Source organism: Cricetulus griseus, assembly GCF_003668045.3.
Source record: "Cricetulus griseus strain 17A/GY chromosome 1 unlocalized genomic scaffold, alternate assembly CriGri-PICRH-1.0 chr1_0, whole genome shotgun sequence".
In the NCBI taxonomy this organism is placed as follows: domain Eukaryota; kingdom Metazoa; phylum Chordata; class Mammalia; order Rodentia; family Cricetidae; genus Cricetulus; species Cricetulus griseus.
Genome location: NW_023276806.1, coordinates 269,351,483 through 269,374,864, shown reverse-complemented (window position 1 = coordinate 269,374,864; position 23,382 = coordinate 269,351,483). Strand labels below are relative to the sequence as shown.

The following is a 23,382-nucleotide window of genomic DNA, read 5'->3' as shown; positions in this document are numbered from 1 at the left end:
TCTTCCCAAGGGGTGCCACCATTAATGTCACTAATAAAACCTTTTTTTTAAATAGCCTGATGCTGTATATATCATATAAAAAAAAATGAAAGACACATTTATTTCTTATCCCCTTTCTCTTTCTAGACACCTGGAAGAACTCTCCATGCTGGGATGCACCAGCACGGTCATTGTCATGTATCACATGAAGGTGATGCCTGCATATAACCCTGCGCAGTATACCTAAAAGCAAACGTTTTAATGACAACTTGGTGGTTTTTCCGTCAGCTGAGAATATGATAGGAAATGTTCTCTTGCCAGAAACGAAAGAGTAGAGAGCAGCTAAAACCACAAGTAGAACAAATAGAAAGCCTCCCTACACCCCAACTAAGACATAAATGGAGGCCGATGCTCCATAGTTCTTCCTTCCACACCATGGGCAGGCTTTGGAGCTTGGCTAACCTAGTGTTCCCTCCTTGCGGCCATGTTGTACAGAGGCCTTTGATGGTTGTTAAATATAATGCTAAGTTGCTGAGTTATTTTAATTGTGAAAGGGGGAAGTACAAAGGGTCAGACATAAAGTTCAAATGCACCCATGGGGAATGTGTACATTCCAATATTCTTTGCATCTCCTGGCTGACATCAGGCAGGAAGAGGGCAAGTGCCGGGGAACGCTGGGAATAAAAATGTCCCACAGATTCTACACTGTTCTGTTTCCGATTTCCCAGCCTCCGCAGATCCTTCTGAGCGCTAAGCAGATGAAAAGGGATCTGTTTATGCATTAAAGGGGAACACATCCTCCCTAGGAGGGCTCCCTTACTGCTCCTTCTCTCAAGTGAGTACACTGCTTTAATTTCTTCAGACTGATCTCACAAACATAAAACTCCCTGGGCAACTCACTGGAGCCACTAGAGTGGATTTTAATTTTTTTAAGGGGCTGTGGAAATAGCATGCAAACATGTACTATTTTCTTCCATGTAGAATATTTACTGGCAATATTCTTAAACTTTTACACTTTGTGACATGATACAGGAAGACTGACATTTTGTGACTCTGTACCATCCTCAACTTTCATCGCCAAGTTTTGGGTTGGTGGGTCTAAGTTTATGCACTTGCCTCTAAAATTATAAAGCCATCCTTGTTTTTATCTGTATTGCCTTATTTGTTTACATTGGTGCCCAAGTGCTGTTGGAGAGCTGAGTGACATATTTCATTCTGTCACTGGGATCTGATCTTGATGACTAGGTTAGTAGGAGTCCGGCCAGCCCCAGAGACCTGCTTGCTTCTCTCTGCCTCTCCAATATGCACATGCAATAAGCACATGCAACCACACCCAGCTTTGCCGTGTGTGTGTGTGTGTGTGTGTGTGTGTGTGTGTGTTCTTCATGCTTGTAAGCCAAGCATTTTAAGCAACTGAGCTACCTAGCTCCCTAACTTTCATGTTCACAGTTCTAGTGAAATGGGTTATTATCATCATAAAAAATGTAGACACTGAAGTACAGGCAAAATGAGTAACATGTTTAAGTACATATGATAAACTTAATAAAGCTGGTAGTCCAAACACACTTTCAATTAAAAAGCACATCTTATATTTCCAGGCACTGCAACATCTACCACCGAGAACTGTGGTTTATCTAGTCACATAGGAAACAAAACTATGTGGTTTTCGGGTTGCAGGAGCTTCTTTTCTTCCACAGCCAATCAAGGGAAAGAACCCCATACCTATGAGATGCCAACACAGAGCTACGCAACCTTGCTATGTTCACATACACTGTGTCAGTGTCCACAGGGGCTGCAAAAGGCAGTTGTTTGGACCCATTTTACAGGAGAGCAAACAAGCTCATTGAGGCTGGAGATCTTGGTGCATGACTGACTACTGAAGTATAAATGCCCAAGTTGGGATTCAGTTCTGCCTCCCTCCAAGCCTCCATCTCACATGCAGGGGAGTAGAGCTAAGAGCTCTGTGTGAAGCAGTCTGAAGCTTAAGCTGGCAGTGATAACAGATCAATTATCTCTGTTATGAGGACAGGAGCACCCTGGGTAGGGGGCCCTGAGGTTTGCAGACATATAGCCCGTTAAACCCCTGCTTGTATGTGTAGGGTAGAAATACCAGAAACGGAAGGAAAGCATATGGGGTAGGAAGTCATGGCTGAAGTGGCCCACCCTCCCTGTTCATGAAAAAGGCTCCAAGTGAGGCCATGCTGCCACCTACTGAACTCCATCCTGCATTCCAAGGGTTCCGCTAAGCGGATGGAGGATGCTCACCAAGTAGGTAGCAAATGAGTGGTGGTCTGCATCTCAGGCTAGCTCTGCACATCAGTTTCTCAGTGAGAGTGAGAATTTTGTTTCCTAGTAAGACTCGGTCAAGTTATTGTCTACGTGTTTCCCCCCACATTCACTCAAAACACTCTCAGCAATTCCATCTACTGAATGACAGTAATTCAGTTGTTAAAATGGAAACAGCAGGCAGTCTTCGTGGTGACCTTGAGAAAGTATGACCTTTAAGGTGTGGCAGTTACTGTCCTGACCTGAGTGTTACACACCTGTTGAGCTCACTAAGCTCTGGAGTTTTCAGAGTGATTGGCAGCATGCTAATTATAGAAGCACCATATAATGTTCTCAATGAAGCAGTATGTCTATTTGATACTAACCACATTCTTCTACAGAACTGAGTTACCACTGCTCTCTCCATCAGCGGGAATAACCAGTTGTGGCAAACCAGCAAGGAACAGGCTACCCTCAGCTTCTAGGTAAAGCAAGAGTGGTAATCCCTGGGGATAGTTCTGAGGACCCAGTGAGATGAATGACACTGAAACTAATGCATTCACCATACTCCTAACATGAAATGCCAAGGACATGCTATAATGTAAGGCCACACAGCGTAGCATACTTTTTCTTTCCATGTTCCTTCCAGCATGGAAACCACCTGCTACAAGTCTAGTCTTTAGAAAATGCTACACACACACACACACACACACACACATACACACACATACACACACACACACACACACACACACACACATTTACTTTTCATCACTAGAGGTTTTATCACTAGAGATTTAAGCCAAGAAGACCCCTCTAGTACAGTCGATCAAGCCTTGGTCATAGATCTTATTGTTGAAAATGGCTCCAGAGCTAATCTTTGTCACAGTGCCCTCCCAGGGCTGGGTGCGTTTCCTCCTCATGAGACACATGTCTTCAGATAGCCACATAATTCTCTCTCTCAGGGAAAACAGTGTGTGACAAAGATGCTACTCTCTTCACAGCCAAGAGTGGAACCTTTTGAAGGTGACATCATGACCACAGGAAAAACAGTACATCCATGCTGGAAGTTCTGGTGTGGGAAGCTGCAGGAGGCTGGCACTTAGCCACAGTTAGAAATGGTCTGTCTGAGGCACTTTTGAAAATACACACAGGTCTGAGAGCCAAGCAGCTCGCCATCATGTAAAATATTGGTTCAGGTTCCAGAAATAAGCAGATGGTCACAGACTAAGCATCTTTACTGCAACATTCCATGGCAAAAGACCACTTTAAGACCCAAATGCCTTTTTAAATGGCTCTCATGGGCTCAAGGATGGTTTGTTACTCTTGCAGGATTTTCCAGATAGTTGCCAACAGACATGCTCACCACACTTTAAAATTAATCTTTCCCAGTTAGTGGGTTTCTCCAGATACACTGAAAGTATCCAAGGCAAGACTGTAATCCAAGGCTCCAAGAGAAGCTAAGATACTCCACCAGTTCCCAAGAGCTGACCACCACAGCATGCTAATGTTGGAAGGATGGTGTGTCCCATGGTGACCATTTTCAGTGGCAGGACCAGTGGGAGGAGGGGTGAAGAAGAACCCAGACTTGGCTGTCACCCTCACAAAGAAGGTAAATCGGTAAACATTTAGCACAACCCATGTGCTCAGTAGCTGTCTATTTCTTCTGTTTTGTGAGTCCTCATATGAATTTTGTAATTCCCACACACCAGTAGTCACTCCAGATAACACGGATCATCAACACGTCATCCTGGTGGGCTCAGACTTAGACTATCCCGGAAGAAACACATCATGTACACTGTGTTCTCTGTTGAATGTCACGATTATAGGACCTTGCGCCATCTGTGTTACCTTGCAGGACTCTTGGGCTGCATTTCAGGGAAAGAATCGATTATGCTGCCATTGTTCAAGGCCATAGACACCAAGGCACTAGGTAGGCGGTTCCAGGGCTGAGCTGCTCAAATCACAAGAAAATGCCCTTCATGGTATCCACGTGTGTTCGCTTGGAGAGGTTAAAGGTGTAAGGGGTTAGGCAACTTCAGAGAATGCTAGGCTTGTATTTAGACAGAAAATTGAAAAAAAAAAAAAACATATACTTCTGTAGATGGGCTTGAAAAAAAAAACTACAAACCCTTTGAAGTCTTGGGAGCATGACAAAATCCTAACCAAAGAGTTCTCAGAACTTTGTGGTAAGAGTAATACTTGAAGATAAGATTTATGGAATGTAAAAGTCCACAGTTCACTTTGACACACTGGGAAGGGGGTAGAGGACACAGTCCAACCCACCGCAGGCAGGCAATATGAAACCCAACCCACTCTTTTCTGTGGGAGAATCTTCACCAGTACCCCACATGCCCATACACAGCGCCTTAGCACATGGTTCTGGAAATGCTTTGCCAGTTCCCAGCTGATCTTTGATTCTGATCGAGATGGATTCGAACTGTCTTTGGCCTAGAAACAACACGAAACACAGACACCCAAGAGCCAGCATGTGGAAATGTTACCTAAGCTCAAAAAAGTAAAAAAGATAAGTCTAAAAATATGAAGTGACACTTCACTGAATACTTCAGACACTTCAAAGATTCCAAAGAATGCTCATTCAAAATGGGCTAACAGGCCTGTAAGGCAGAGGCTTTCCTTGTGCATCCAGAGAGATCTTTAAAACACAGATTCACCTCTATGAGAGTGTGCATACATATAAATAGTTTTCCATGCATCTCTAATTCACTCTAATATGAATTGGAGGTGACTTTGGGGAGAAAAAAAAAACATGACCAAAAAGATTAATTCTAGCCACTTCTAATTTCATCCCCAGTTAATCTCTGAAGCATATTTAGATGCGTACACTCAGAGACAGGATGGTTTAGCTGATCTATTTTTGACACGAGCAGAGTAAACTATGTCATTGTGTCATCTAGTATGAAATCTCAGCCTCAGTGACGAGGGCACTTAATCACGTCCTTTACCCAACAAGCCAAACCAGGAGTGGGAAGTCATTCTGTTGACTAATCAAAATCCTGCCTCCTACCAGGTTCTCCCCACCCCTAGCCACTTGGGAAGTGTCCAGTCCAGACATGGCCTAAAGCTCCAGAAGCTGCGAACACCAAAGGCCGATTGTGAATGGAACACGGCCACCGAGACACCAGTTATCGGAGAGGTCAAAGGGGAAAATCAAAAAAAGCATCAATCAGGAGTTCCACCTGACGACAGACTGTACCTTGTTGATCGCTTTACCATCACAGTTATTGTTGGAGTCCTTCGAGCCGCTGAAGGAATCTCGTCTCTGGGGACATGTTTTCTTTTTGCGTGGTCTGCCTTTAAGATTTGGCGCTGAAAATAAATGGAGAATAATCGTCATACATTCTCATTAAAAGACACAGAAGGTTACTATAGTGCTTTGCTCCGAGGGCCAAGACTCGCACGTGTCAGCCACCAACTCTCATTGGATGCTGCTATCTCTGAAGGGTGGGACCTTGGTAGATGCTAAGCTATCAACATCCCCAGGTCTAATTCATATAAGTAAAACGAGAGTGACAAGGAAGACATGCACGCCCCCTTTTACACCCACCCCCATGCTCCACCCCCCCCATCCAACCCCCACTGCACACTGTCAGAATAGAAGTACCCCTGGATAGACTTGGAGAGCGCTCCTTCTGTTTGTTTGGTATTTTGCATTTTGCAACCCAAAATGATACGCCAGCCTGTGATGTCATCATAGTAAAGTAACATCTGAAAGCATCACTCCTTGGGAAGAGTTTAGAGACAGCATCATTTTCTCAAATTACCATACCGATGAGAGAGACAACTCTTGTGAGAGGTGCTTACAGTAACAAGCTACTATTACATGGATTTTCAAATAAGATTGTGGCCAGCGTGTCTCAAATCTCAGCAAATCTGGCAAAGACATTGAGCCGGCGTGTTCTCTTTTCCTCCTCAATATATTTTTATGAAGATCTGGAGGCTCATTTAAAATAAATTCCAAAGCTTACATTGGGGTTAGCCCAACTCCTAAGGGGGTTGGGGTGTGTGTGTGTGTGTGTGTGTGTGTGTGTGTGTGTGTGTTATTAAAGCCATAGTTACAGATGATGATTGACTTAGGCCGCTTATGGGGTGCCCTGACTGCCCCCCACCAGCTCTCACATTCAGCTTCATCAGTCACTCAAGTCCAGAAAATCTAAAACCAACCAACTCACTGAGCTGCCCATTAACCAACTCCAGACAAATGTCTCCCCCCCCCAATCTATCTGGTATTTTCAAGGCACCCACATTTTTATTACTTTGAGGAGCAGTTATGAAAAAAATCATATCCGAACAACCGGAAGCCTCTTAATTGTTATTAATCTCACATATACACGTGAACACAAACAGAGTGTGTACACACACACACACACACACACACACACACACACACACACACACACACACACACACACGCTTTTAGGCTCTAGGACGTTTTATGGTGAGCTCAATTTACATACATGCTACTTCCTACTAATTTGTTTTCCTGCCGCAGATAAGAGTTTTACTGTCATTGGAACTCAGTTAAGGCAAGTCTCTCTTTACAATCAAAGTTAAGAAGCAGTTTCTGAAGGCTCTGGACCCCTTCCCAAACTACAATTCTCATCGCATTCTCCTTCTTCCAACCTCTGGTCTCAAAGTCCGCCCCAGAAAACCTGCCTGGAAATATCAAGTAGAAAGTCACACGCAAAGGCAAGCAAAGAGAAAAAATGGACGTTACCCATTCCAGTCGCCACACATCTGCCTGATCGATGCCTGTGCTTAGGAAAGCTCCGGCAGGGGACCGCTCCCCAGCCTCATCCCTGGAAGTCTGGACTTGCTGTGGATATCGGCTTCCTAGCGAGGAGGCTCACTCAGCGCTGCTCGCAGCTCCCCTCCCCCGGCAGCTCCATTACTCATGTAAACACAGCAGTGACTAGCACGGGTGTGTGGGATGGGCTCTGAGCTCTGAGCGCTTAGGGGGAGCTGCCAGACTGGCAGGCAAGGCTCTGCTCTCTCCTCCTCCCTGGCTGGGCTTGCTGACTGCACCCAGCTTGTTTGGTGGCTCCTGACCTCTGGCTCCTTGGTGGGAGCTCAGAGCCCAGTTCCGAGAACTTGCTACGGTCCACAGCCTGGAGCCAGGGTGTGGACTGTTTTGTTTAGAGGACTTTGTGTAGCTCGGGAGCTTTTTCACAATGACCCAAGTGCTGAGACTTTAATGACTGTTAGGGTAGGATGTCCTCTCGAGTCCCCTTATCAAAATAGCAGCCCAGCAGTGAACAGACAGAAGCAAACAGGACTTGAGAGGGGAGTCCTGAGCCATAGTAGCAGCAGTCAGCAGAAACAGAACAATATGGCCTCTGTTCCCAGACTTGTCACTGTCATCTTTCTCCTCCTCGCGTTTTTGAAAAGCACTTAAAACCTAAAAGGCATTTATTTCCAGAAAAGCTCTCAAAGCCCGAAGGCTGTGTCTAAAGACAGAGCTTGCACCGAACACAGTGTTTTAAATAGCAAAACAAAGGTTCCAAGAACCTGTAAGAACTATTCCTAAACTGGGTCGATTTCCTTCAGCTTTTAGGCTGTTTTCAGAACCCAGAGACCCAGAAGATTCTGAGAACTACAAATGCAGAGCAGAGGGGCACCTAGCATCCGGATCACACAACTCTAAATAAGGTTCTATGAAGAAGATGTTCCTGCTACTTCCTACTATTTTTTTTTCTGCTGCGGATATGAATTTTTACTGTCAGTAAAATGCAGTTAAGGCCCTCTTTACAATCAAAGTGGGGAGTGTTGGGTTGAGAAGCAGTTTCTGGAACCTCTTGGTTCTTAATTGGTCAAGTGCTAGACTGTTCTAGGTATGAGCCAGCCAAGGCAGCATTGCTGAAAATGCAAATCTTTCTATTTCTTTGTACAGTAGTACTTCAGCATATGCTTTTTTTTTTTTTTTTGACAGGAGTATGATTATACCTGACTGAGCCATCTTTAAGGGTAGGACCATTTGATTCACCTCTCATCTGCATAACATTAGGGAGGTGGCATTGTGTAACCTGAATTTGTTGAATGAACAAATGACTAATGGAAACACAAATGCCCACACACTCCTCACATCCTTAGGAGGGGAACCTGCCAGTCGGACCACGTGATATATTTGCCACCCTGGGAACCTTTACACTTTACATCTGATGCTCTGGGAATATAAGCTAGTGGCTTGAGGTGACACTGGAGCAATGACAAGCCCAAGACTTTGGGTTCCTGACTACTGTCAAACCATTGCTTTAACCATAGCCTTGCCTCACATGTCAGTCACAAACCATCAATGAACGGGGAGAGGTGGAGCATGGAGAACTGGCAACCAGTCCCCCATAATGCAACAGAAGACCTTTCGGATTCTTAAGACCCCCCAAGAGAGCCTTGTGATTGAGGCACTTGGGAACTAATAAGTATTCTGGCTCCCAGGCCATGTCTATGTTACTCTATGGTAGAGAAAGCAGTCATTCTCTAGACCAGTGATGAAAAGTGAATACTGAATGGCGCATGGTGGTCAGGGTGAAGTGGAACTTTGCATTTCATTCACTCACATGAGAAACATGGCCATACCTTCTAGCTGTCCTACATGCTATGCTTACCCCCTTCTGGAAGGCTAGTGTCAAAACCAAGACCCCAAGTCTCACCTGGAACAAGCCCCTGCTTTAGGGAAGGGAGAGTGATCCCTGAGGTTGAATCTTTGCTCTTACGAGGTAAGTGACACCACAAAGCTCTCACCAGTTCCACATAAGGCATGTGACACTGTAAAGCTGTCCACGTTACAGCGGCTTTTCAGGTGCACATGTAACTGCTAACCCAGCGTAATCCTGGGTCCTCAGAGGTCAGCAAGTGGCTGTGTTGTTTGTTTTTTAAGGTTTTATTTTGATGCTGGAGAGATGTCTCAACAGTTACAAGAGTGCAAACTCCTCTTGGGGAGGACGTAAATTCAATCCTCAGCACCAATGTCCAGTGGCCTCCACCCTCCTAGAACTCCAGCTCCAGGAGATCTGATGCCCGCTCCTGACCTCTGAGGGACTTACACTCACTCCCTCACAGACCCCTACACAGGAGATCCTCTGGCAGACCAGCAAGACCTCTTAACCACTGAACTATCTCTCCAGCCCCTCATCAATTGTGCTTTGCATGGATGCAGTGTTGCCCTTGTAAGACAATAGTGCCTCATCCTTTCTTGGTGCTTGCTGAGCACCGGCCATGGCTCTGCCCTCCAATAGCAACACCCCTAAAACTCATAACAAACCCAGGAGGTCAGCAGTGTTATTATTCTCTCCATTCTACAGATCCGGAAACTGGGATAGAGATGAAGTCAGCAGTCTCAGACCATACTACTAATTATCAGCAATGGGATGGCTACCTGGGCAATTGCCATTTACCCAGGGTCCTTATTTCTTTCCTAAGTTCCTTCTGTCAGGAACCTGCATGCCCATACCTTCGCTCCACCTCTCAGTGAGTACGCATATTAAAGCCGACAGCAGTCCACAACAAGCTTTCACCAACTCCAAACACTCTCAAACACGACCTGCTTCTGTGAGCCTCTCCTAGACCCACAGAGTGGGGCCCCTTCAGTTTTGACTAGACAGTGGGCAACCAGACCCCCCATTCAACCCATTAAAGCCAGTAAAACTTGGTCAAAGCGCCATGCCCATGACCCCTTCTGGCTGATGAGTGAGGGATTTCTGTGGTCAAAACAACTAGAATCCTTTTCTCTCCAATTATCCATCTGTCCATCTTCCTCAGGGCCAATAAGCAGTCACAACTATTACTATAGAAGTTAGCCCCCTAAGAAGCAAGCTGCCTCCATGTTCAGGACACTCTGACATGCAATTCCTGTTTTCTTCTGTTAATCTTTCCTTATCTATCTTTATGACAATAGAGTACAACTGTTTGTTGTTACTCTCTTTGTTTCTTAAAGGGTCTGCTTACTCAATAAATAAATAAGTAAATCAATTAAAGAGGGTGTTTGTATGTATTCACTTCCACTATGGGTTCAGACAAGTTACATGGTCAGGCAGCTAGGTGTGCAGGACACTTCTCAGCTCCCACTCTTAAAATAATAATGAAACAAAGAACATGTAGCCAGTTACTGGCAAGGTCAATAGCTTTTGGCTTAGATGTTGCTTTTTTCCCCTCCTCTCTGCCCTGTTCTTCCTGTCGTGGCCGTCATTTTTTTTTTTTTTTAATACCATTTATGTTCTTGGAGTCCTACAAAGACAAACAGCTCTAAAAGCTGGATTGATTCATCAGCAAGCCAACAACCCTTTCTGCCCTTTTTGCAGAGGGGCTTTTCCCTCCCCCCAATGCAGCTGCATATCCATTAGAGAAGTTCTTTGTGAGGTCTACTGACACATAGTGTCTTTCTTACTCTATGGGAGGACCTGAGAATAGGGGAATGGAAGGACTAAACATCATTTTCCTAAGAGTGTTCCCTCACCCCCTACCCACCCCTACCCCCTACCCTCCCTATCCCCTACCCCCTACTTCCTACCTCTAGGGTCAGTGTCAATAGGAGGTGAGAGCATTAACTCTTAACTTCAAGTATTTTTAAATATGAGCCAGAAAGCAAAACCCACTGGTGGAAGTCTTAAGTTCTGGCCGACATTGTTCTATGCCTACTCCCTGATCCTGATAATATGCTGCATTTCTGTAATGCCTTTCCTCTGAGGACAGTGAGGTACTGGGACTTTTTCTTTACAGACAATAATCTTAAAATACCCTGGCAAGTTTCAGCGTGGAGTATTGCTCTTTCTGAAAAAAGAAAAAGAAAAAAAAAAAAAAAAGAAGCCTACCCTAATTTAGTTATCATTTACTGCGTTCTATTTTGTTCTATTTTCAATGTTTCCCTTTTGACTATTTAGAAACTTCCTCTTTCAGTCTAGCAAAAATAGGATGAATGTTTTTAGTTATTAATGTATGAGTCAAAGATGTAGAAACCAAGACTGGCAGAACACTTGATCAAAGCCACTCCTAAAATTTATGGGTGTAATAAAAGAAAGGCATTTCGCAGATAATCTCTTACAGAATTTCAGTTTTTAAATACTTGGGAGAAAAACAAAAACAGCCTAAAAGCTCTCAGCCCCTCATCGTGGTTTTACCACTGAGCCAACATTTTAACATAAGAATTCATAAATGATTCCCTGAGATTTTTTTTTTTTTTTAACTTCAAAACCCAGTGTCATTCCTCGGAGAACATGTTTGTACTCCATGCCTATTTACATGGCTGAAGCTTTCTGTGAATTGACAAGACATGATTGCCACATAAAGTTAAGGCTCTTGGAATTTATTTTTATTCTGGTTTTCTATAAACAGCCCTCCACACCCAGCAGAAAACACTTGAGATGCAAATGTGGTGTGTGACCTATGAGCACCGAGGGTCATTCACAGGTACAACTTGCTCTTACAGGAACACTTTAACCTTAATTGATGAATGGTGAGCAGCAGATACAGCCGTACAGTGTGACAAGGGCTCTAGTACTTGGCAATTTCACCAGCAGTTCCTTTTAAAATTATTCCCCTCAATAAAGCCATTAGAAAGGGGAAACCCAGATATAAGGGCCCAGATTCTAGGGCCAGATTTAAAAGCTACCACTTTTAAATGCCACCAAGACCATATCGCTTCGAACAACCACAGGTCACATGCCCTGGATGAATTGTCTTGTGGTCACACTGGGTGTTACTGGTCTCATGGAGAACTGGGCTGTGAGCTCCTAGGTGCTATAGCCCAAGCTATATCCTGCTGTTGCTGGCACTCACAACCATTTACCATTTCCATAGGGTCCATGTTCTTCTGCTTCCCCAAAGGGTAAGCAGTTCTTTTGTTAGAAAGAGGATGAGAAAATAAACAGATAAAAATAAAGCTGGGATTATGAGAGCCAAACCACTTTGGCTCTTTGTCAAAATCGCCCAGAGCACTAAACGTCACTAATGAGAGTGGAATGTCTGACAGGGCTCCCTCTACCTGGACTGATTGGGCAGCTGAGGTCCCAAACAGCAGTGGACTTCACTGACTGCTCAACAAACCATGCAAGTAAACACTCTTGCAATCTCATCCAAAACATGCCCCGGTCTTACTCACTCTTGGTTCATACTCCTGAATGCCGGGGCATTGTTAATGCCTCTGATCAACGTATTAGTAATTTCACAGGCATGCGATTTGCATAGCTATTTCCTGATACACCCTCTCTCTCTGCCCTGGAGGTCTTCATTTCTCAGAAACACTTAAAAACACAGATTATTTCACTTTGGCCCTTCCCCCACCCCATAAATGGAACAGGGCTTGCTAGCTCATCTGTATTGCTAATTGGTTCGAGAACATGTGATTCCATGTACTCCTGCATTAAAAACAAGCCAGCCTTCTCTGTAGTCAGGGCTTATCATTATAAATAAGCTGATTTCTATCTAGCCTTGTTTCCCTGGGAGACGGATACAAATGATCATATATGATTTAGATATGATTTAAAATCATTATGCAGATTCTCCAATCCCCAAGTGTACTCTGGAGAAAGATGATCACAGGACACAGAAGGAGAAGAAAGGGCTTGAGAGATCTCTTACCGTCTTTGGAGGATATCAGAGAAGAGCTCTGAGGTCTGCCTGGCTGTGGAGCTCGGAGAAATTCCGGGCTGTTAGAGGATAGACCATTTAGAGAGAAGCTGGAAGTAGGAAAGGAGTTTGAAATCCATGCCAGACCTTGCACAGTCTCACATTCTCCCTCTGGTCTGTGCTGGCCAGGGACAGGTCCTTGAGAGGAATCTAGTCCTGGTGAAGGACTCTGTAGGCACTCTCAGGGGTGGTAGGAGTGTCCCAGAGTTGTTTGGGGAAACTGAATTCAACTCTCAGGTAACAGGGTAGTTAGTTCACGATGGCCTGGAGGTGATCCAGGCCTTTGGTTTTCTTCATAGTTTTCCCAAGGTTCAGAAACCCATGGAAAGACTCCTCTGCCTCACAATGTCCCAGACTCTTTAGAGAGATACAATGGCAGAGAGGGCACTCATAGGTATAGCTGAGTCCAGGGTCGTGACAGCATGAATTACGTCTTCATGTTAAACCCTCTTCTTTGGAATCTTGTAACAAACTCTTTCTCTCTCTCTCTCTCTCTCTCTCTCTCTCTCTCTCTCTCTCTCTCTCTCTCTCTCTCTCTCTCTCCACTTCACAGTTAGAAAAATGTGCTATTTCAACCCCATGTTGTACTTTTCCTAGGAAATCAGTTCTTTCCCATCTTTTGAAAAACAGTAACCAAACACAGATGTAGCCTATCTCTTAGCATGTAACCATTAACAAGAATGAATTGCAATTTATATTATTGTCTGTTTATTGTTTAAGGCTGTTTAAGCATCCACTGTGGACATGCTTTTGAAGGGCATTTTAATTTCCACAGTTTCTGGAGGTTATAAAGTTAGGACCTCATAAAGAGAGAAAGAATTTTTTTTGTCTCTCTCTATTTCTTTTTTTTTTGTGACAACCAATAAACTTGCTCATTCCTGCCTATGATTAATATGGTCTGAGGTGCTCCTATTGAACACAACTGCACCAGACTGAAAGCCACAGTTTTGAATCAAATGGCTTCACAAGGAATAGTAAATAGGAGAGCACATTTAGACTCACATGAAAACACAGCATTCTTGCTCAGCTATCTCTCCAGGTTAGGAAATGAGATTGTCCATTTTCAACACCGAAGGTAATTGATTTGCCAATTCAATTCGGTAAAGAAAATGTTTCCCACTGGATGTAAGTAAATGGTTTTTATGTTGTTTTGTTTGTTTGTTTTCTTTGTTTTTACATGGCTTAGCATACATATCTTTAAATCATTACAGACAAGGATGAATACCCTAGGAGAGACAGTTTAATTCTTAAATCCATGCAACAAAAACAAAAGGATACAGTCCCAATTTCTTTTTAAAGGTATCCAAAAGGGGTTTGTATTGAAGGTACAGTTTTCAGTTTCTTTATACCATCAGAAAGAGTAATCTAACACAGTATTGTACCCTTAAAAAAATAAGGGTCTGAGGTCCTGCTGGGTTAAAGTGCTAGCTACCAAAACTGATGACCTGTGTTCAATCCCTAGGAACCACATGATAGAAAGAGAGAATGACCCCTGCAAGTTAGCCTCTGATTTGTACAAGTGCTTGGTGGCACATGACCCCACAAGTAAAAATGTAATACACTTTTTTAAAAGTAGGGTGGGTGATGGCTTAGTTGATAAAGTACTTGCCACTTAAGTATGGGGGCTTGTATCCCCCATATAAGTATCTCCAGACTCACGTGCAAAAGCCTGCACAGTGGTGTGCACATTTAGTTTACTACTGGAGAGGCAGAGATAGGCAGGTCCCTGGACTGAGACAAGTCTAACTGGTGATACCAAACCTCAAAAACCAAACAAATAAAAACACCCCAAGGTGGACAATGCCCAAAGATGACAAGTAAAGCTGTTGTCTATCCTCAGCATGTACACACTGACACCTGCTTCTACACACAGAACATTTGCACACACCTGCACATAATACCTCCGACCCAAGATGACTACTACTCTTTGTTTTCTGCCATCCTGAGATGTTTTCCTCAGGTAAGTCTCTATCTGAGGCGGCAGGATGCTTTGAAAAACACGTTCACGTTCCCTGAGCTTCCTCTAAGGAGTTGCAGGCACCGTCATCCCGTAAAGCTACTTAAAAACCCTTCTGTGGTACCGAGGCTCTCACTGACTGTGTAGAAGAGAATGGAAACTGCAAGATGGAGGGTCCAGAAGAAGAGAAAGAAACCTGGGATGTAGTGCAGAGGTATCAACATGGTCCCTAACCTGCCCCCCACCCCGCCCCAGGGATACATTCACTAGGGACAGGTGATCATAACCAGGCTTAAGTGCTTGATTGTTTGTGACACACAGCAGGGCAGAAATTAGTGGAAACCATACCATGGATATCATCATCATCATCATCATCATCATCATCATCACCATCATCATCCTCATCGAGGAGGTTGAAGCTTCACCTTATCAGTGGAAGAGAAAACATTCCTCTCACTGTTTAAAGTTGCTGCTTCCAATATAGTCAACCATAGCCACAGGTGTCTACAGATCTTTGAAATGCCAAGCCTAAGTGGAGGTGCACTTTTTGTATGAAACACACATTGGTTTTGAACATGGAGGTCAGAAAGCAAATGATCTCACTGCCAGCATTTTAAATCAAGTACATATTGAGATGATAACAATATTTTGGCTATGATAGATTGAATAAAATGTACCATTGAAATTAATTCCATGTTTTCCTTTTTTAAATGGCAGGTGGCTTGTGTTATCTTCTGCATGGACAATGCTAGTTTGGACAACAATACAATTTTAGGGTCATAGATGTGTCCTTGGACTTGACTCAAAAGGCAAGCAAACCAGATCAACATCTGAAGCTACAGCAATTGGCAAACACGAAATGCAGAGTTCTGGTAAAATGTAGAGTTGTATTTGTTGTAACAGTCATAGACAGACGTTAGTAACCCAAAACTTGCTGATGCTGAACTATCTACAAAGTTCAACACTGGTAATTATTGTCTCAAGGTGACCAAATGCTCTGATGAGAATGTTAGCACGTTAAGCTCCTTAATTAAGGTATCGAGTGAAAACAGATTGAGGAGGAGGGAGGAGAGAGAGGAGGAAAGAGAGGCTCTAACTCCTCATGAACTATTTTCATGTGTTGACAACATAAGTTGGGTATAATGTAAGCCTTTTTAATCATTCGGTGCAGATTCGATATGAGAAAATGGAACTTGAGTGATTTGGGCTAATCCTAAGTAGAAGTTTCCTGACCACAAATTGCTGAATAAGTTAGCAGTCCAACTGTGTTTGCCTTTTAGAGATTTTGTTTGAAAGTAAGTAGAGGGGTCAGATATAGTCAGCCCTCAAGGCAAGAACATGACCTTCTTGGCATGGTTCAGCTGCCTTAGGTCCCACAATTTCACAGGATGCGTTGCCAATAAGCCCAGGGAAGTTGCACAAAACAAAGTGCTTTTGATTCTGGGAACCATAGAGGCAATGAGAGCTCTCCCCAGTCATCCTTAGCGTCAAGAGGACCACAGAGAGACCAGAAAGAAGCCTGGGTGGCTAAGGATGGGGTCTTCGCTATGCAAGCCCAATGACATAAGTTGGATTTCCAGAATCCACAGAAGGCTCTGTGGATAGAACCAGTTCTACAAAGTTGTTCTCTGACCTCTGCCTTTGTACCCACGCACACATCCTGCACATGTGTGTGCAACATCCTTAATAAAAAATGAAAATAGGAAACAACATCAGACACTGCTCTACTAGTTCCCAACACCGGGCTAGCCTGGAATCCCCTCCTCCCGCCTAACCAGTCACCAGATCTGAAGTCAAAGTCCAGTCCCTCTGCCCCCTCAGTTCCTGTGACAGTATCGGTGAGGAACAGTAGCTAGCTACAAACCAACCTCTAAATGGAAGGAGCCAATAAAAAGCTACAGACTCCCCTAGACCGAACCTCTTCCTTTTATTTTAACAATGACCCTGATTATAACACAGGAGAACAGTAATGGCGGCAATGGACATAAATCTAGGAAATATTTATTTTTTCTCAGACAGCTTCTGTTACAGCATCTAAGGCAGCTAATATGGAGAGGGCTGACAACCAAGACAAGGACAGCATCAAAAAATCACACAATGGGTATTGCATATTTTACTGTAAGGATACTTACAAGGTAATCATTTTAATGACATTTTTCGGTGGGTTCAACCTTTCTCCTGTGAGGCTCCCTATCCGTATGCCTCTGGTATGCTTGTGATATCTAACTGGAGAAGTATTTGTCTTTGTCCCCCAAACTCTTTTACAGCACATGGTATGCATATTTCAGCATCCAGCCTTATAAACTCAGGACCAACTGTCAGTAGATGGTTATCTAACACATGGGGTCGCCATAAAAAAAAAAAAAATGCCTCCTTATTTGGGCAAAAGTCCTTGTCTGCATCAGTCTGTCTGTAATTCCTTTCAGGAGAAATTCATTTGGTTTATTCGCCGTTCGGGAAACCTAGAAGCTTCAAGTGTGGCAATCGAAAGGCAGAGAAATAAATCCTTAGCAAGTTAAAACACTTAGCTTGTTAGTAGAACCATTTCTGGCTTTGTTAGCCTTAAGCAAACTCTCCATCGCCCTCTGGTGGTAGATAAGTATGATGCAGAGGAATGACCACAAAAACCCAGAAGCAAGACAGTTTAATCAAATACAGGTAGAGCATTGATCTTGGGGGAAAGCAAGTGTGAACCACAACGTTAGACTGTTTTATATGCATTATCATTTACTTTTACTAGGCCTCCTTCGTGGTGTCAGGAGTTGTGGGGTGAGGGTAGTGGGGCTTGTAGTATGGAAGTTAGAACAATGTATTCCCTGAGCATAATGAAGTCACTGTATCTATGGTCATAGCTGTTATATTTTGTAGCCAATTGATTTTAATGAGTTTTATAGCCTTAAAAAATCATGCCCATATTTTAAAAGTTCCTTCATAGCCTAAAATAGGCTGATACTCCAACTGGCTTGGAATTACAGGAACCAATGAAAGATGTCTGAATAACTCCCTAATATGGAAGAAAAACCATTAAAAAAAAAAATAAAGGCCAGTTCATTTGTTTCTAACAATAGGCAGTATAGAGAAACTTGTAGTTTATTAGACAAAGGGATAGACTGTATCATTCCATTACCTCTAAAACGACAACAACAACAATTTCTAAAATCCTAATTCCAAATTCAATAATCAGTTACACAACTTGGTGTTTTGTTTGATTTTTCAATTTCATTTCAAATTTCTGCTGCATGATTTTGGACAGTTTCCTGCTGAATAGGCCTGTCTTTCCCCCCCCCCCCCAAAGCAAACAAACTTGATATTCAAACAAACTGAGCAGCTAAAAGAGAAGCTGGAGGAGCTCAGGCTCCAGAGTCCAGAACATATAAACCGAACCCAGCAAATGCACCAGCCTTCCAGTCTTTTCAAATAAAGCTACTTCTCCGCCCAGCATGAACCCAAATGCTCTGTAATTCCAAGATGATTTTAGGAACAGATTTATCTTGACTTGGCCTGGAGTCCAGTTCCACAGGAACACTTGTTTTTTTTTTGTTTTGTTTTTTGTCTTTAAATTCACAAAGTCCTTAAAGTAATTTCACTGTAAAATTAAACAGCTGTGCCTTCTTCAACAAAACATGACCACTTTTACTTTTGTGTGTGCTGTTGTGCCAGCTGAAAAATGCCCTTTCTTTCATCTCTCTCTCTCTCTCTCTCTCTCTCTCTCTCTCTCCCTCTCTCTCTCTCTTAAATTCCAAAAATGAAATTCTCTGGCTAGCCTTGTTTAGCTTTTAAAAAATTATAAAAGACGAGGGGTGGTATTTGCTGGCCTCTGAGGGGTGGTATTTGCTGGCCTCTGAGGCACATCTACTTTTAAGCACAGGCGTTTACACACAGGACTTGCGCTCAAAGAGCTTTTGTTTAATTCCTATTATGGTAGGAAATACGATATTCTGCCCCCAGTAGAATAACAACCCTGTGTGGCAGAAAGATGGAGTCATCTGCGGAGGGAGGTGTCCTCTGCCGATTTTGCAGATGGGAAAGCCAAACAACTTGAAACAGAGGGAAATAGAGCAATAAGCATTCACAGAGGTTATGATCACATTTAGAAGTTGACTCCTGGACCAGGTCTCGAACCAGAACTATGTGAGGGCTCTCATTCTTTGGGATCAACGGCAGAACAATTTGAAAACATTCTTTTGGCATTAGGAAGCATTGCTGCAGGCTCCAGGAAGTGGGGGTGGGGGCGGAGCCTGGACACAATAAGAGTTTCTAGGTGTCACCCCTTGCCACACAGCTGCAGGTTAGGATGACTTGGTTAAGGCTGCCCCGTAATCTAGGATCATGCCGAGGCTCTAAGGGTTCTAGATTTGAGGGTTCTTGTGGACAGTGCTCTCAAATGCAGAGACCTGAGAAGACATGAAGTATGGGGAGCCGTGCTTGGCAGATCAACTGGATTGAAACCAAAGAGCACAGGGAGGAGTTGGTGGATTCCAGGCTCTGTGACTTTCAGAGTTCTTCTGGGTCATTTACAGAGGGATGGACTTCCACAGCTTGAAGAGCTGGGGAGATGGTCCAGTTTGTAAAGTGTTTGCTGAACAAGCATAAGTACCTGAGTTTAGATCTCCAGAGATCAGTCTAAAAAACAGGGCACAGTAGTGACCATGACCTACCCTACAATTCTTCGGTCTCTTCTCCAGCCAGGTGGGGGTGACTCTTTCAGGTTTCTTCTCCCCATCACATATCATCTGTCTCTGCTGACACTTAAGGAGACGATGTCTTCCCTGACCAAGAAGGCACCTTCACAATAGGTATTTAATAAATGACTATGGAATGCATAACTTGGTGTCATGTTTTGAAACTAATACCTGGCACTTAATACGAGTTTCAGAAAATCCTTTACTAAAGATTTAAAATTTGTGTTTACGTGTATGTGCGTATGTATGCGCGCGCGTGTGTGTTGTGTGTGTGTGTGTGTGTGTGTGTGTGTGTGTGTGTGTGTGTGTATGCATGCCCTCATGGGCCAGAAGAAGGCATCAGATCCTCTGGAGTGGAGTTACTGGTGATTGTTAGCCATTCATGGGGGCTGGGATTTGAACACGGGTTCTCTGAAAGGGCAGTAAAACTATCTTTCCAGCCCCTTGTTAAATTGCCCAGATTGCTGACTGCCCTGGGGAAGACAAACACCTCTGAAGAGGGGAAATCGATGGGGCTACAAATGCTTGGCAGTTCACCTTTGTGCCCACAGCACCTTCCCTCAGTGGTGATCGCCAGTATTTATGGGGAGAGTGTGCACAGTACCACAGAGATGCCTGCTGGTCTAGGGAGCCTCCAGTCTAGGGAAATCCAGGACACTTAAGAGAAAAGAAAGTGTTTTTATGGGGGAGATGTCATACTGTGAGGGCTTTTGAAGACCTCCATCTCTACAAAGCTGCATTAAAAAAAATGTTCTTGCAGATGTCAATATGGGCACATTGATAACGTAGAGATGAAATTGAAATTCCAATAAAGATGTTTAAAACAAAGATCAATAAAACAGGAGACTAATCTGCAGTCAAAAGTTCCCAGTAATGGGTTAGCCTAGAAATTTCCCAAATAATGCTTTTATCTTGATTGCAAAATAATCCCCTGTCACAAAAAAAAAAAAAAAAAAAAAAACAAAAAACAACAACAAGGCGAATATCAAGGTAGAGGACTCTTTGGCGGGAATTAAAATGTCATGCTTTACACGGAATAGAGTGTTGCAATCACCAGAGAAACACACATTGCAAATGTGTTAACACAAAATTACATACATCACTTAATTACATAAGCGCATGGCTCCCGAGTAACGCATTAGCTAAACATGCCCGGCTGTGGTTGGATATATATACACAGTATTTTTAGCATATGAGGGACTGGAACTAAGTTGGGTCTGTCTCTCTAAAGCCTGGGATGGCAAGCACTATTAAATTGAGAGGCAATCACATCGAAAAGGAAACATTGGCAAACAGCAGACAATTGAGAGGAAAATACAGTGAGCCTGTGTTCTGTCACACGCTACTCCCAAACCTTATATAACCATTCATTGTCTGCTTCAGCTGGCATCCATCCCAGGTGTGTTCCACACTATCTTAATTTTATAATAAGAAACTGCTACACCCATTCTATGAAAACACACACACACACACACACACACACACACACACACACACACACACACACAAGATTACAGTACATCTGATTATGTTCACAAGCAAGGGACACTTTCCTGAAATTAAATATAGCTCATTCAATACTGTCTGGCTTATTTAAAGTCCCCTTTGGAGTCAGCTTCTGAAAAAAAAAAGTATGTGTGTGTCTGTGTGTGATCTTTTCGTTTTTGTGTCTCCCACTGGTGAAGTTCGTAAGATTACTATTGGCTGTCAAGTCTCACAAGAAAGCAGGGAGGGGACAGCTCTGAGTGCAGGTAGCTCTCCATGCACTGTGTAGATCAGGCAACTGTACAGTCATGAGCAACTCATCAACTCTCTGTGGGGTAAGTTTACCCGTTTACTAAAAGAGAGGGCTTGCTGCACTATCCTTGCTCACAGATTATGATGTAGAAAGAATAAGAATGAAGTAATATTGGACAGTGTGCCATGGACTCAAGGCTCCAGTGATTGGCAGAGGTCATTACTATCACAGTGATACACAGAGACCTGCTGGAAGCAACACAATGCATAGAGGAGTTAAGAAGCCAAGAGTTGGCTGAAGAGAGAGTTATGGATGACCTGGAGACCCCTGATCCCTCAGTAGAGTTTAGCACCTTGCAGAGTTCAGGAAGAAAAAGACACAGCAGCATTTGATGTAAACATCAGCATGCCTTTCCAGAGACTGTGACATCAGGCTGTCTACAAAACAAGACTTCTAATGCCTGGGTTGATGAAAGGCGAGACTGTGTGTCCAGTGAGAGCAGAGCATGACCACATATGTAAGCATTGCCTAAAAAAGACTGCATAGGGGAGGGATCCCCTACAGCTAGAATCACCATGAAGAAGGCTCTGTGCATGGCGGGTGCCTAGTAAACACACAACAAAACTATCAGGCTTGAATAGAGTGACCAAGAAGAGAGACAACCTGCTGGCTGCAGGTTGTCTTAGTAGAGGCAGATCATTAAGGAAGGCTTGAGCTTTGGTTAAGGGTCAAAGTTCTCTGGGATCTTTTTCTCAAAAATTCCTATTAGTCAGATCATTAGCTTGTATGTGGCCAAAGAGAAGAACAAAATCAAGCTATTTACAGGTCAGGGCAAGTTGAATGGCAAGAAGGAAGAAGAAGCTTTTATTTCTGCTTACCAATTCAAGGCTCAACTCTGTTTCTAAGTCCTTGCTTTTAATGAATCACTGTCTACTGAATTGTTGGCCTACAGCTGACTGTGCTATTACAGCTGGTGATAAAAGAACATAGTACTTGTCTTTAAGGCCTTAGTATTTTCACTGATTTTGATTAGGTATTCCCTACTTGCCAGGCCTCAGTTCTGATACCTGGGAAGTGACAACCTCATCAGACAAGAAGGGAATTCATGGACCAAGTATGTCTAGTGGGATTATTCATTTTGCACAATTAAACATAAATGTCAGTTGAGGGGCTGGGGGAAAGGTTCAGTTGGTAAAGTGCTTGCCATACAAACATGAAAACCTGAGTGGGTTCCCCAGAAGCCATGTGAGAGCTGTGTTTTGAGGCTCACATCTGTAACCATGGTGCTGGGTGGTGAGGTGAGGTGGGTAGAGACTGGCAGATCTCCAGGGCTAAGGCAGCCAGTTTAATTAAAAGCAAGGTTGAGAGGAAAGCACCTTTGTCCACTCACTTTCTGGCCTACACACCCACACCCACCACCACCCACCCATCCACCCACCCCCTCCACACACACAATGGTAATGAAAAACTATGGGATTCATTAACAATTGTGTTAATTCTGGGCTCACACTCTTTTAAAAATTAAAAAAAAAATCACATTTATCTGTTATTGGGGATGGGCTCACATGGCTTGGTAGATGAGATAATAATCTGTGGGAATCAATTCTCTCCTTCTTCTGTGTGGGTTCTCAAATTCAGGTCTTCAGGTTTGAGTGACAGGTACCCTTCCTCTCCTCCTCCTTCTCCTCCTCCTCCTCCTCCTCCTTCCCCTTCCTCCTGCTCCTCTTGTGTCCAGTATCTTTGCTCGCCTGAGTTGATGGCTGCCAATCAAGGTGTGGCTATGAGAGCCCCTGGATGAGTGGACTCTTTTCCACAGGGATGAGGACTCTTTGATTAACTTATGTTCTTTTCCACCTGAGCTCGAGGTTGGAAGACCCTAAATCTAGCTCCCAGAGAAGCTGCCTAGTCAATCTTAGGACATCCTAGAATACTACCAGCTCCTTTGTTAGTAATTTTTCCTCTTGATGTGACAAAAAAAAAAAAAAAACCTGATGAAATTATATTAAGGAAGCAAGGTGGGTTGACATCTGGTCACAGTAGAAGGGTACAGTTCATCAAGGTTGGCAAGAGAGTTAGACAGCCAGTTGCATTGTGTCCTTAGGCAGGAAGCAGAAGAGAGGAGA

At 43.5% G+C, this 23,382-nt stretch overlaps 1 protein-coding gene across 2 annotated transcripts in view; it reads right to left on the bottom strand.

Annotated features, from left to right (window-relative positions):
* Arid5b (AT-rich interaction domain 5B) overlaps positions 1-23,382 on the bottom strand; it is a 169,947-nt gene that overhangs the window by 33,475 nt on the left and 113,090 nt on the right. The window contains exons 1-2 of one of the 2 annotated variants that reach the window (XM_027395064.2): positions 6,983-7,345; positions 5,462-5,574 (exon numbers count right to left, since the gene is read on the bottom strand). In XM_027395064.2, coding sequence (XP_027250865.1) covers positions 5,462-5,574; positions 6,983-6,986 — 117 coding nt within the window. In that variant the 5' untranslated portion in view covers positions 6,987-7,345. Of the gene's footprint in view, positions 1-5,461; positions 5,575-6,982; positions 7,346-23,382 lie in introns of those variants that run through there. The other variant, XM_027395063.2, reaches the window with a different exon arrangement.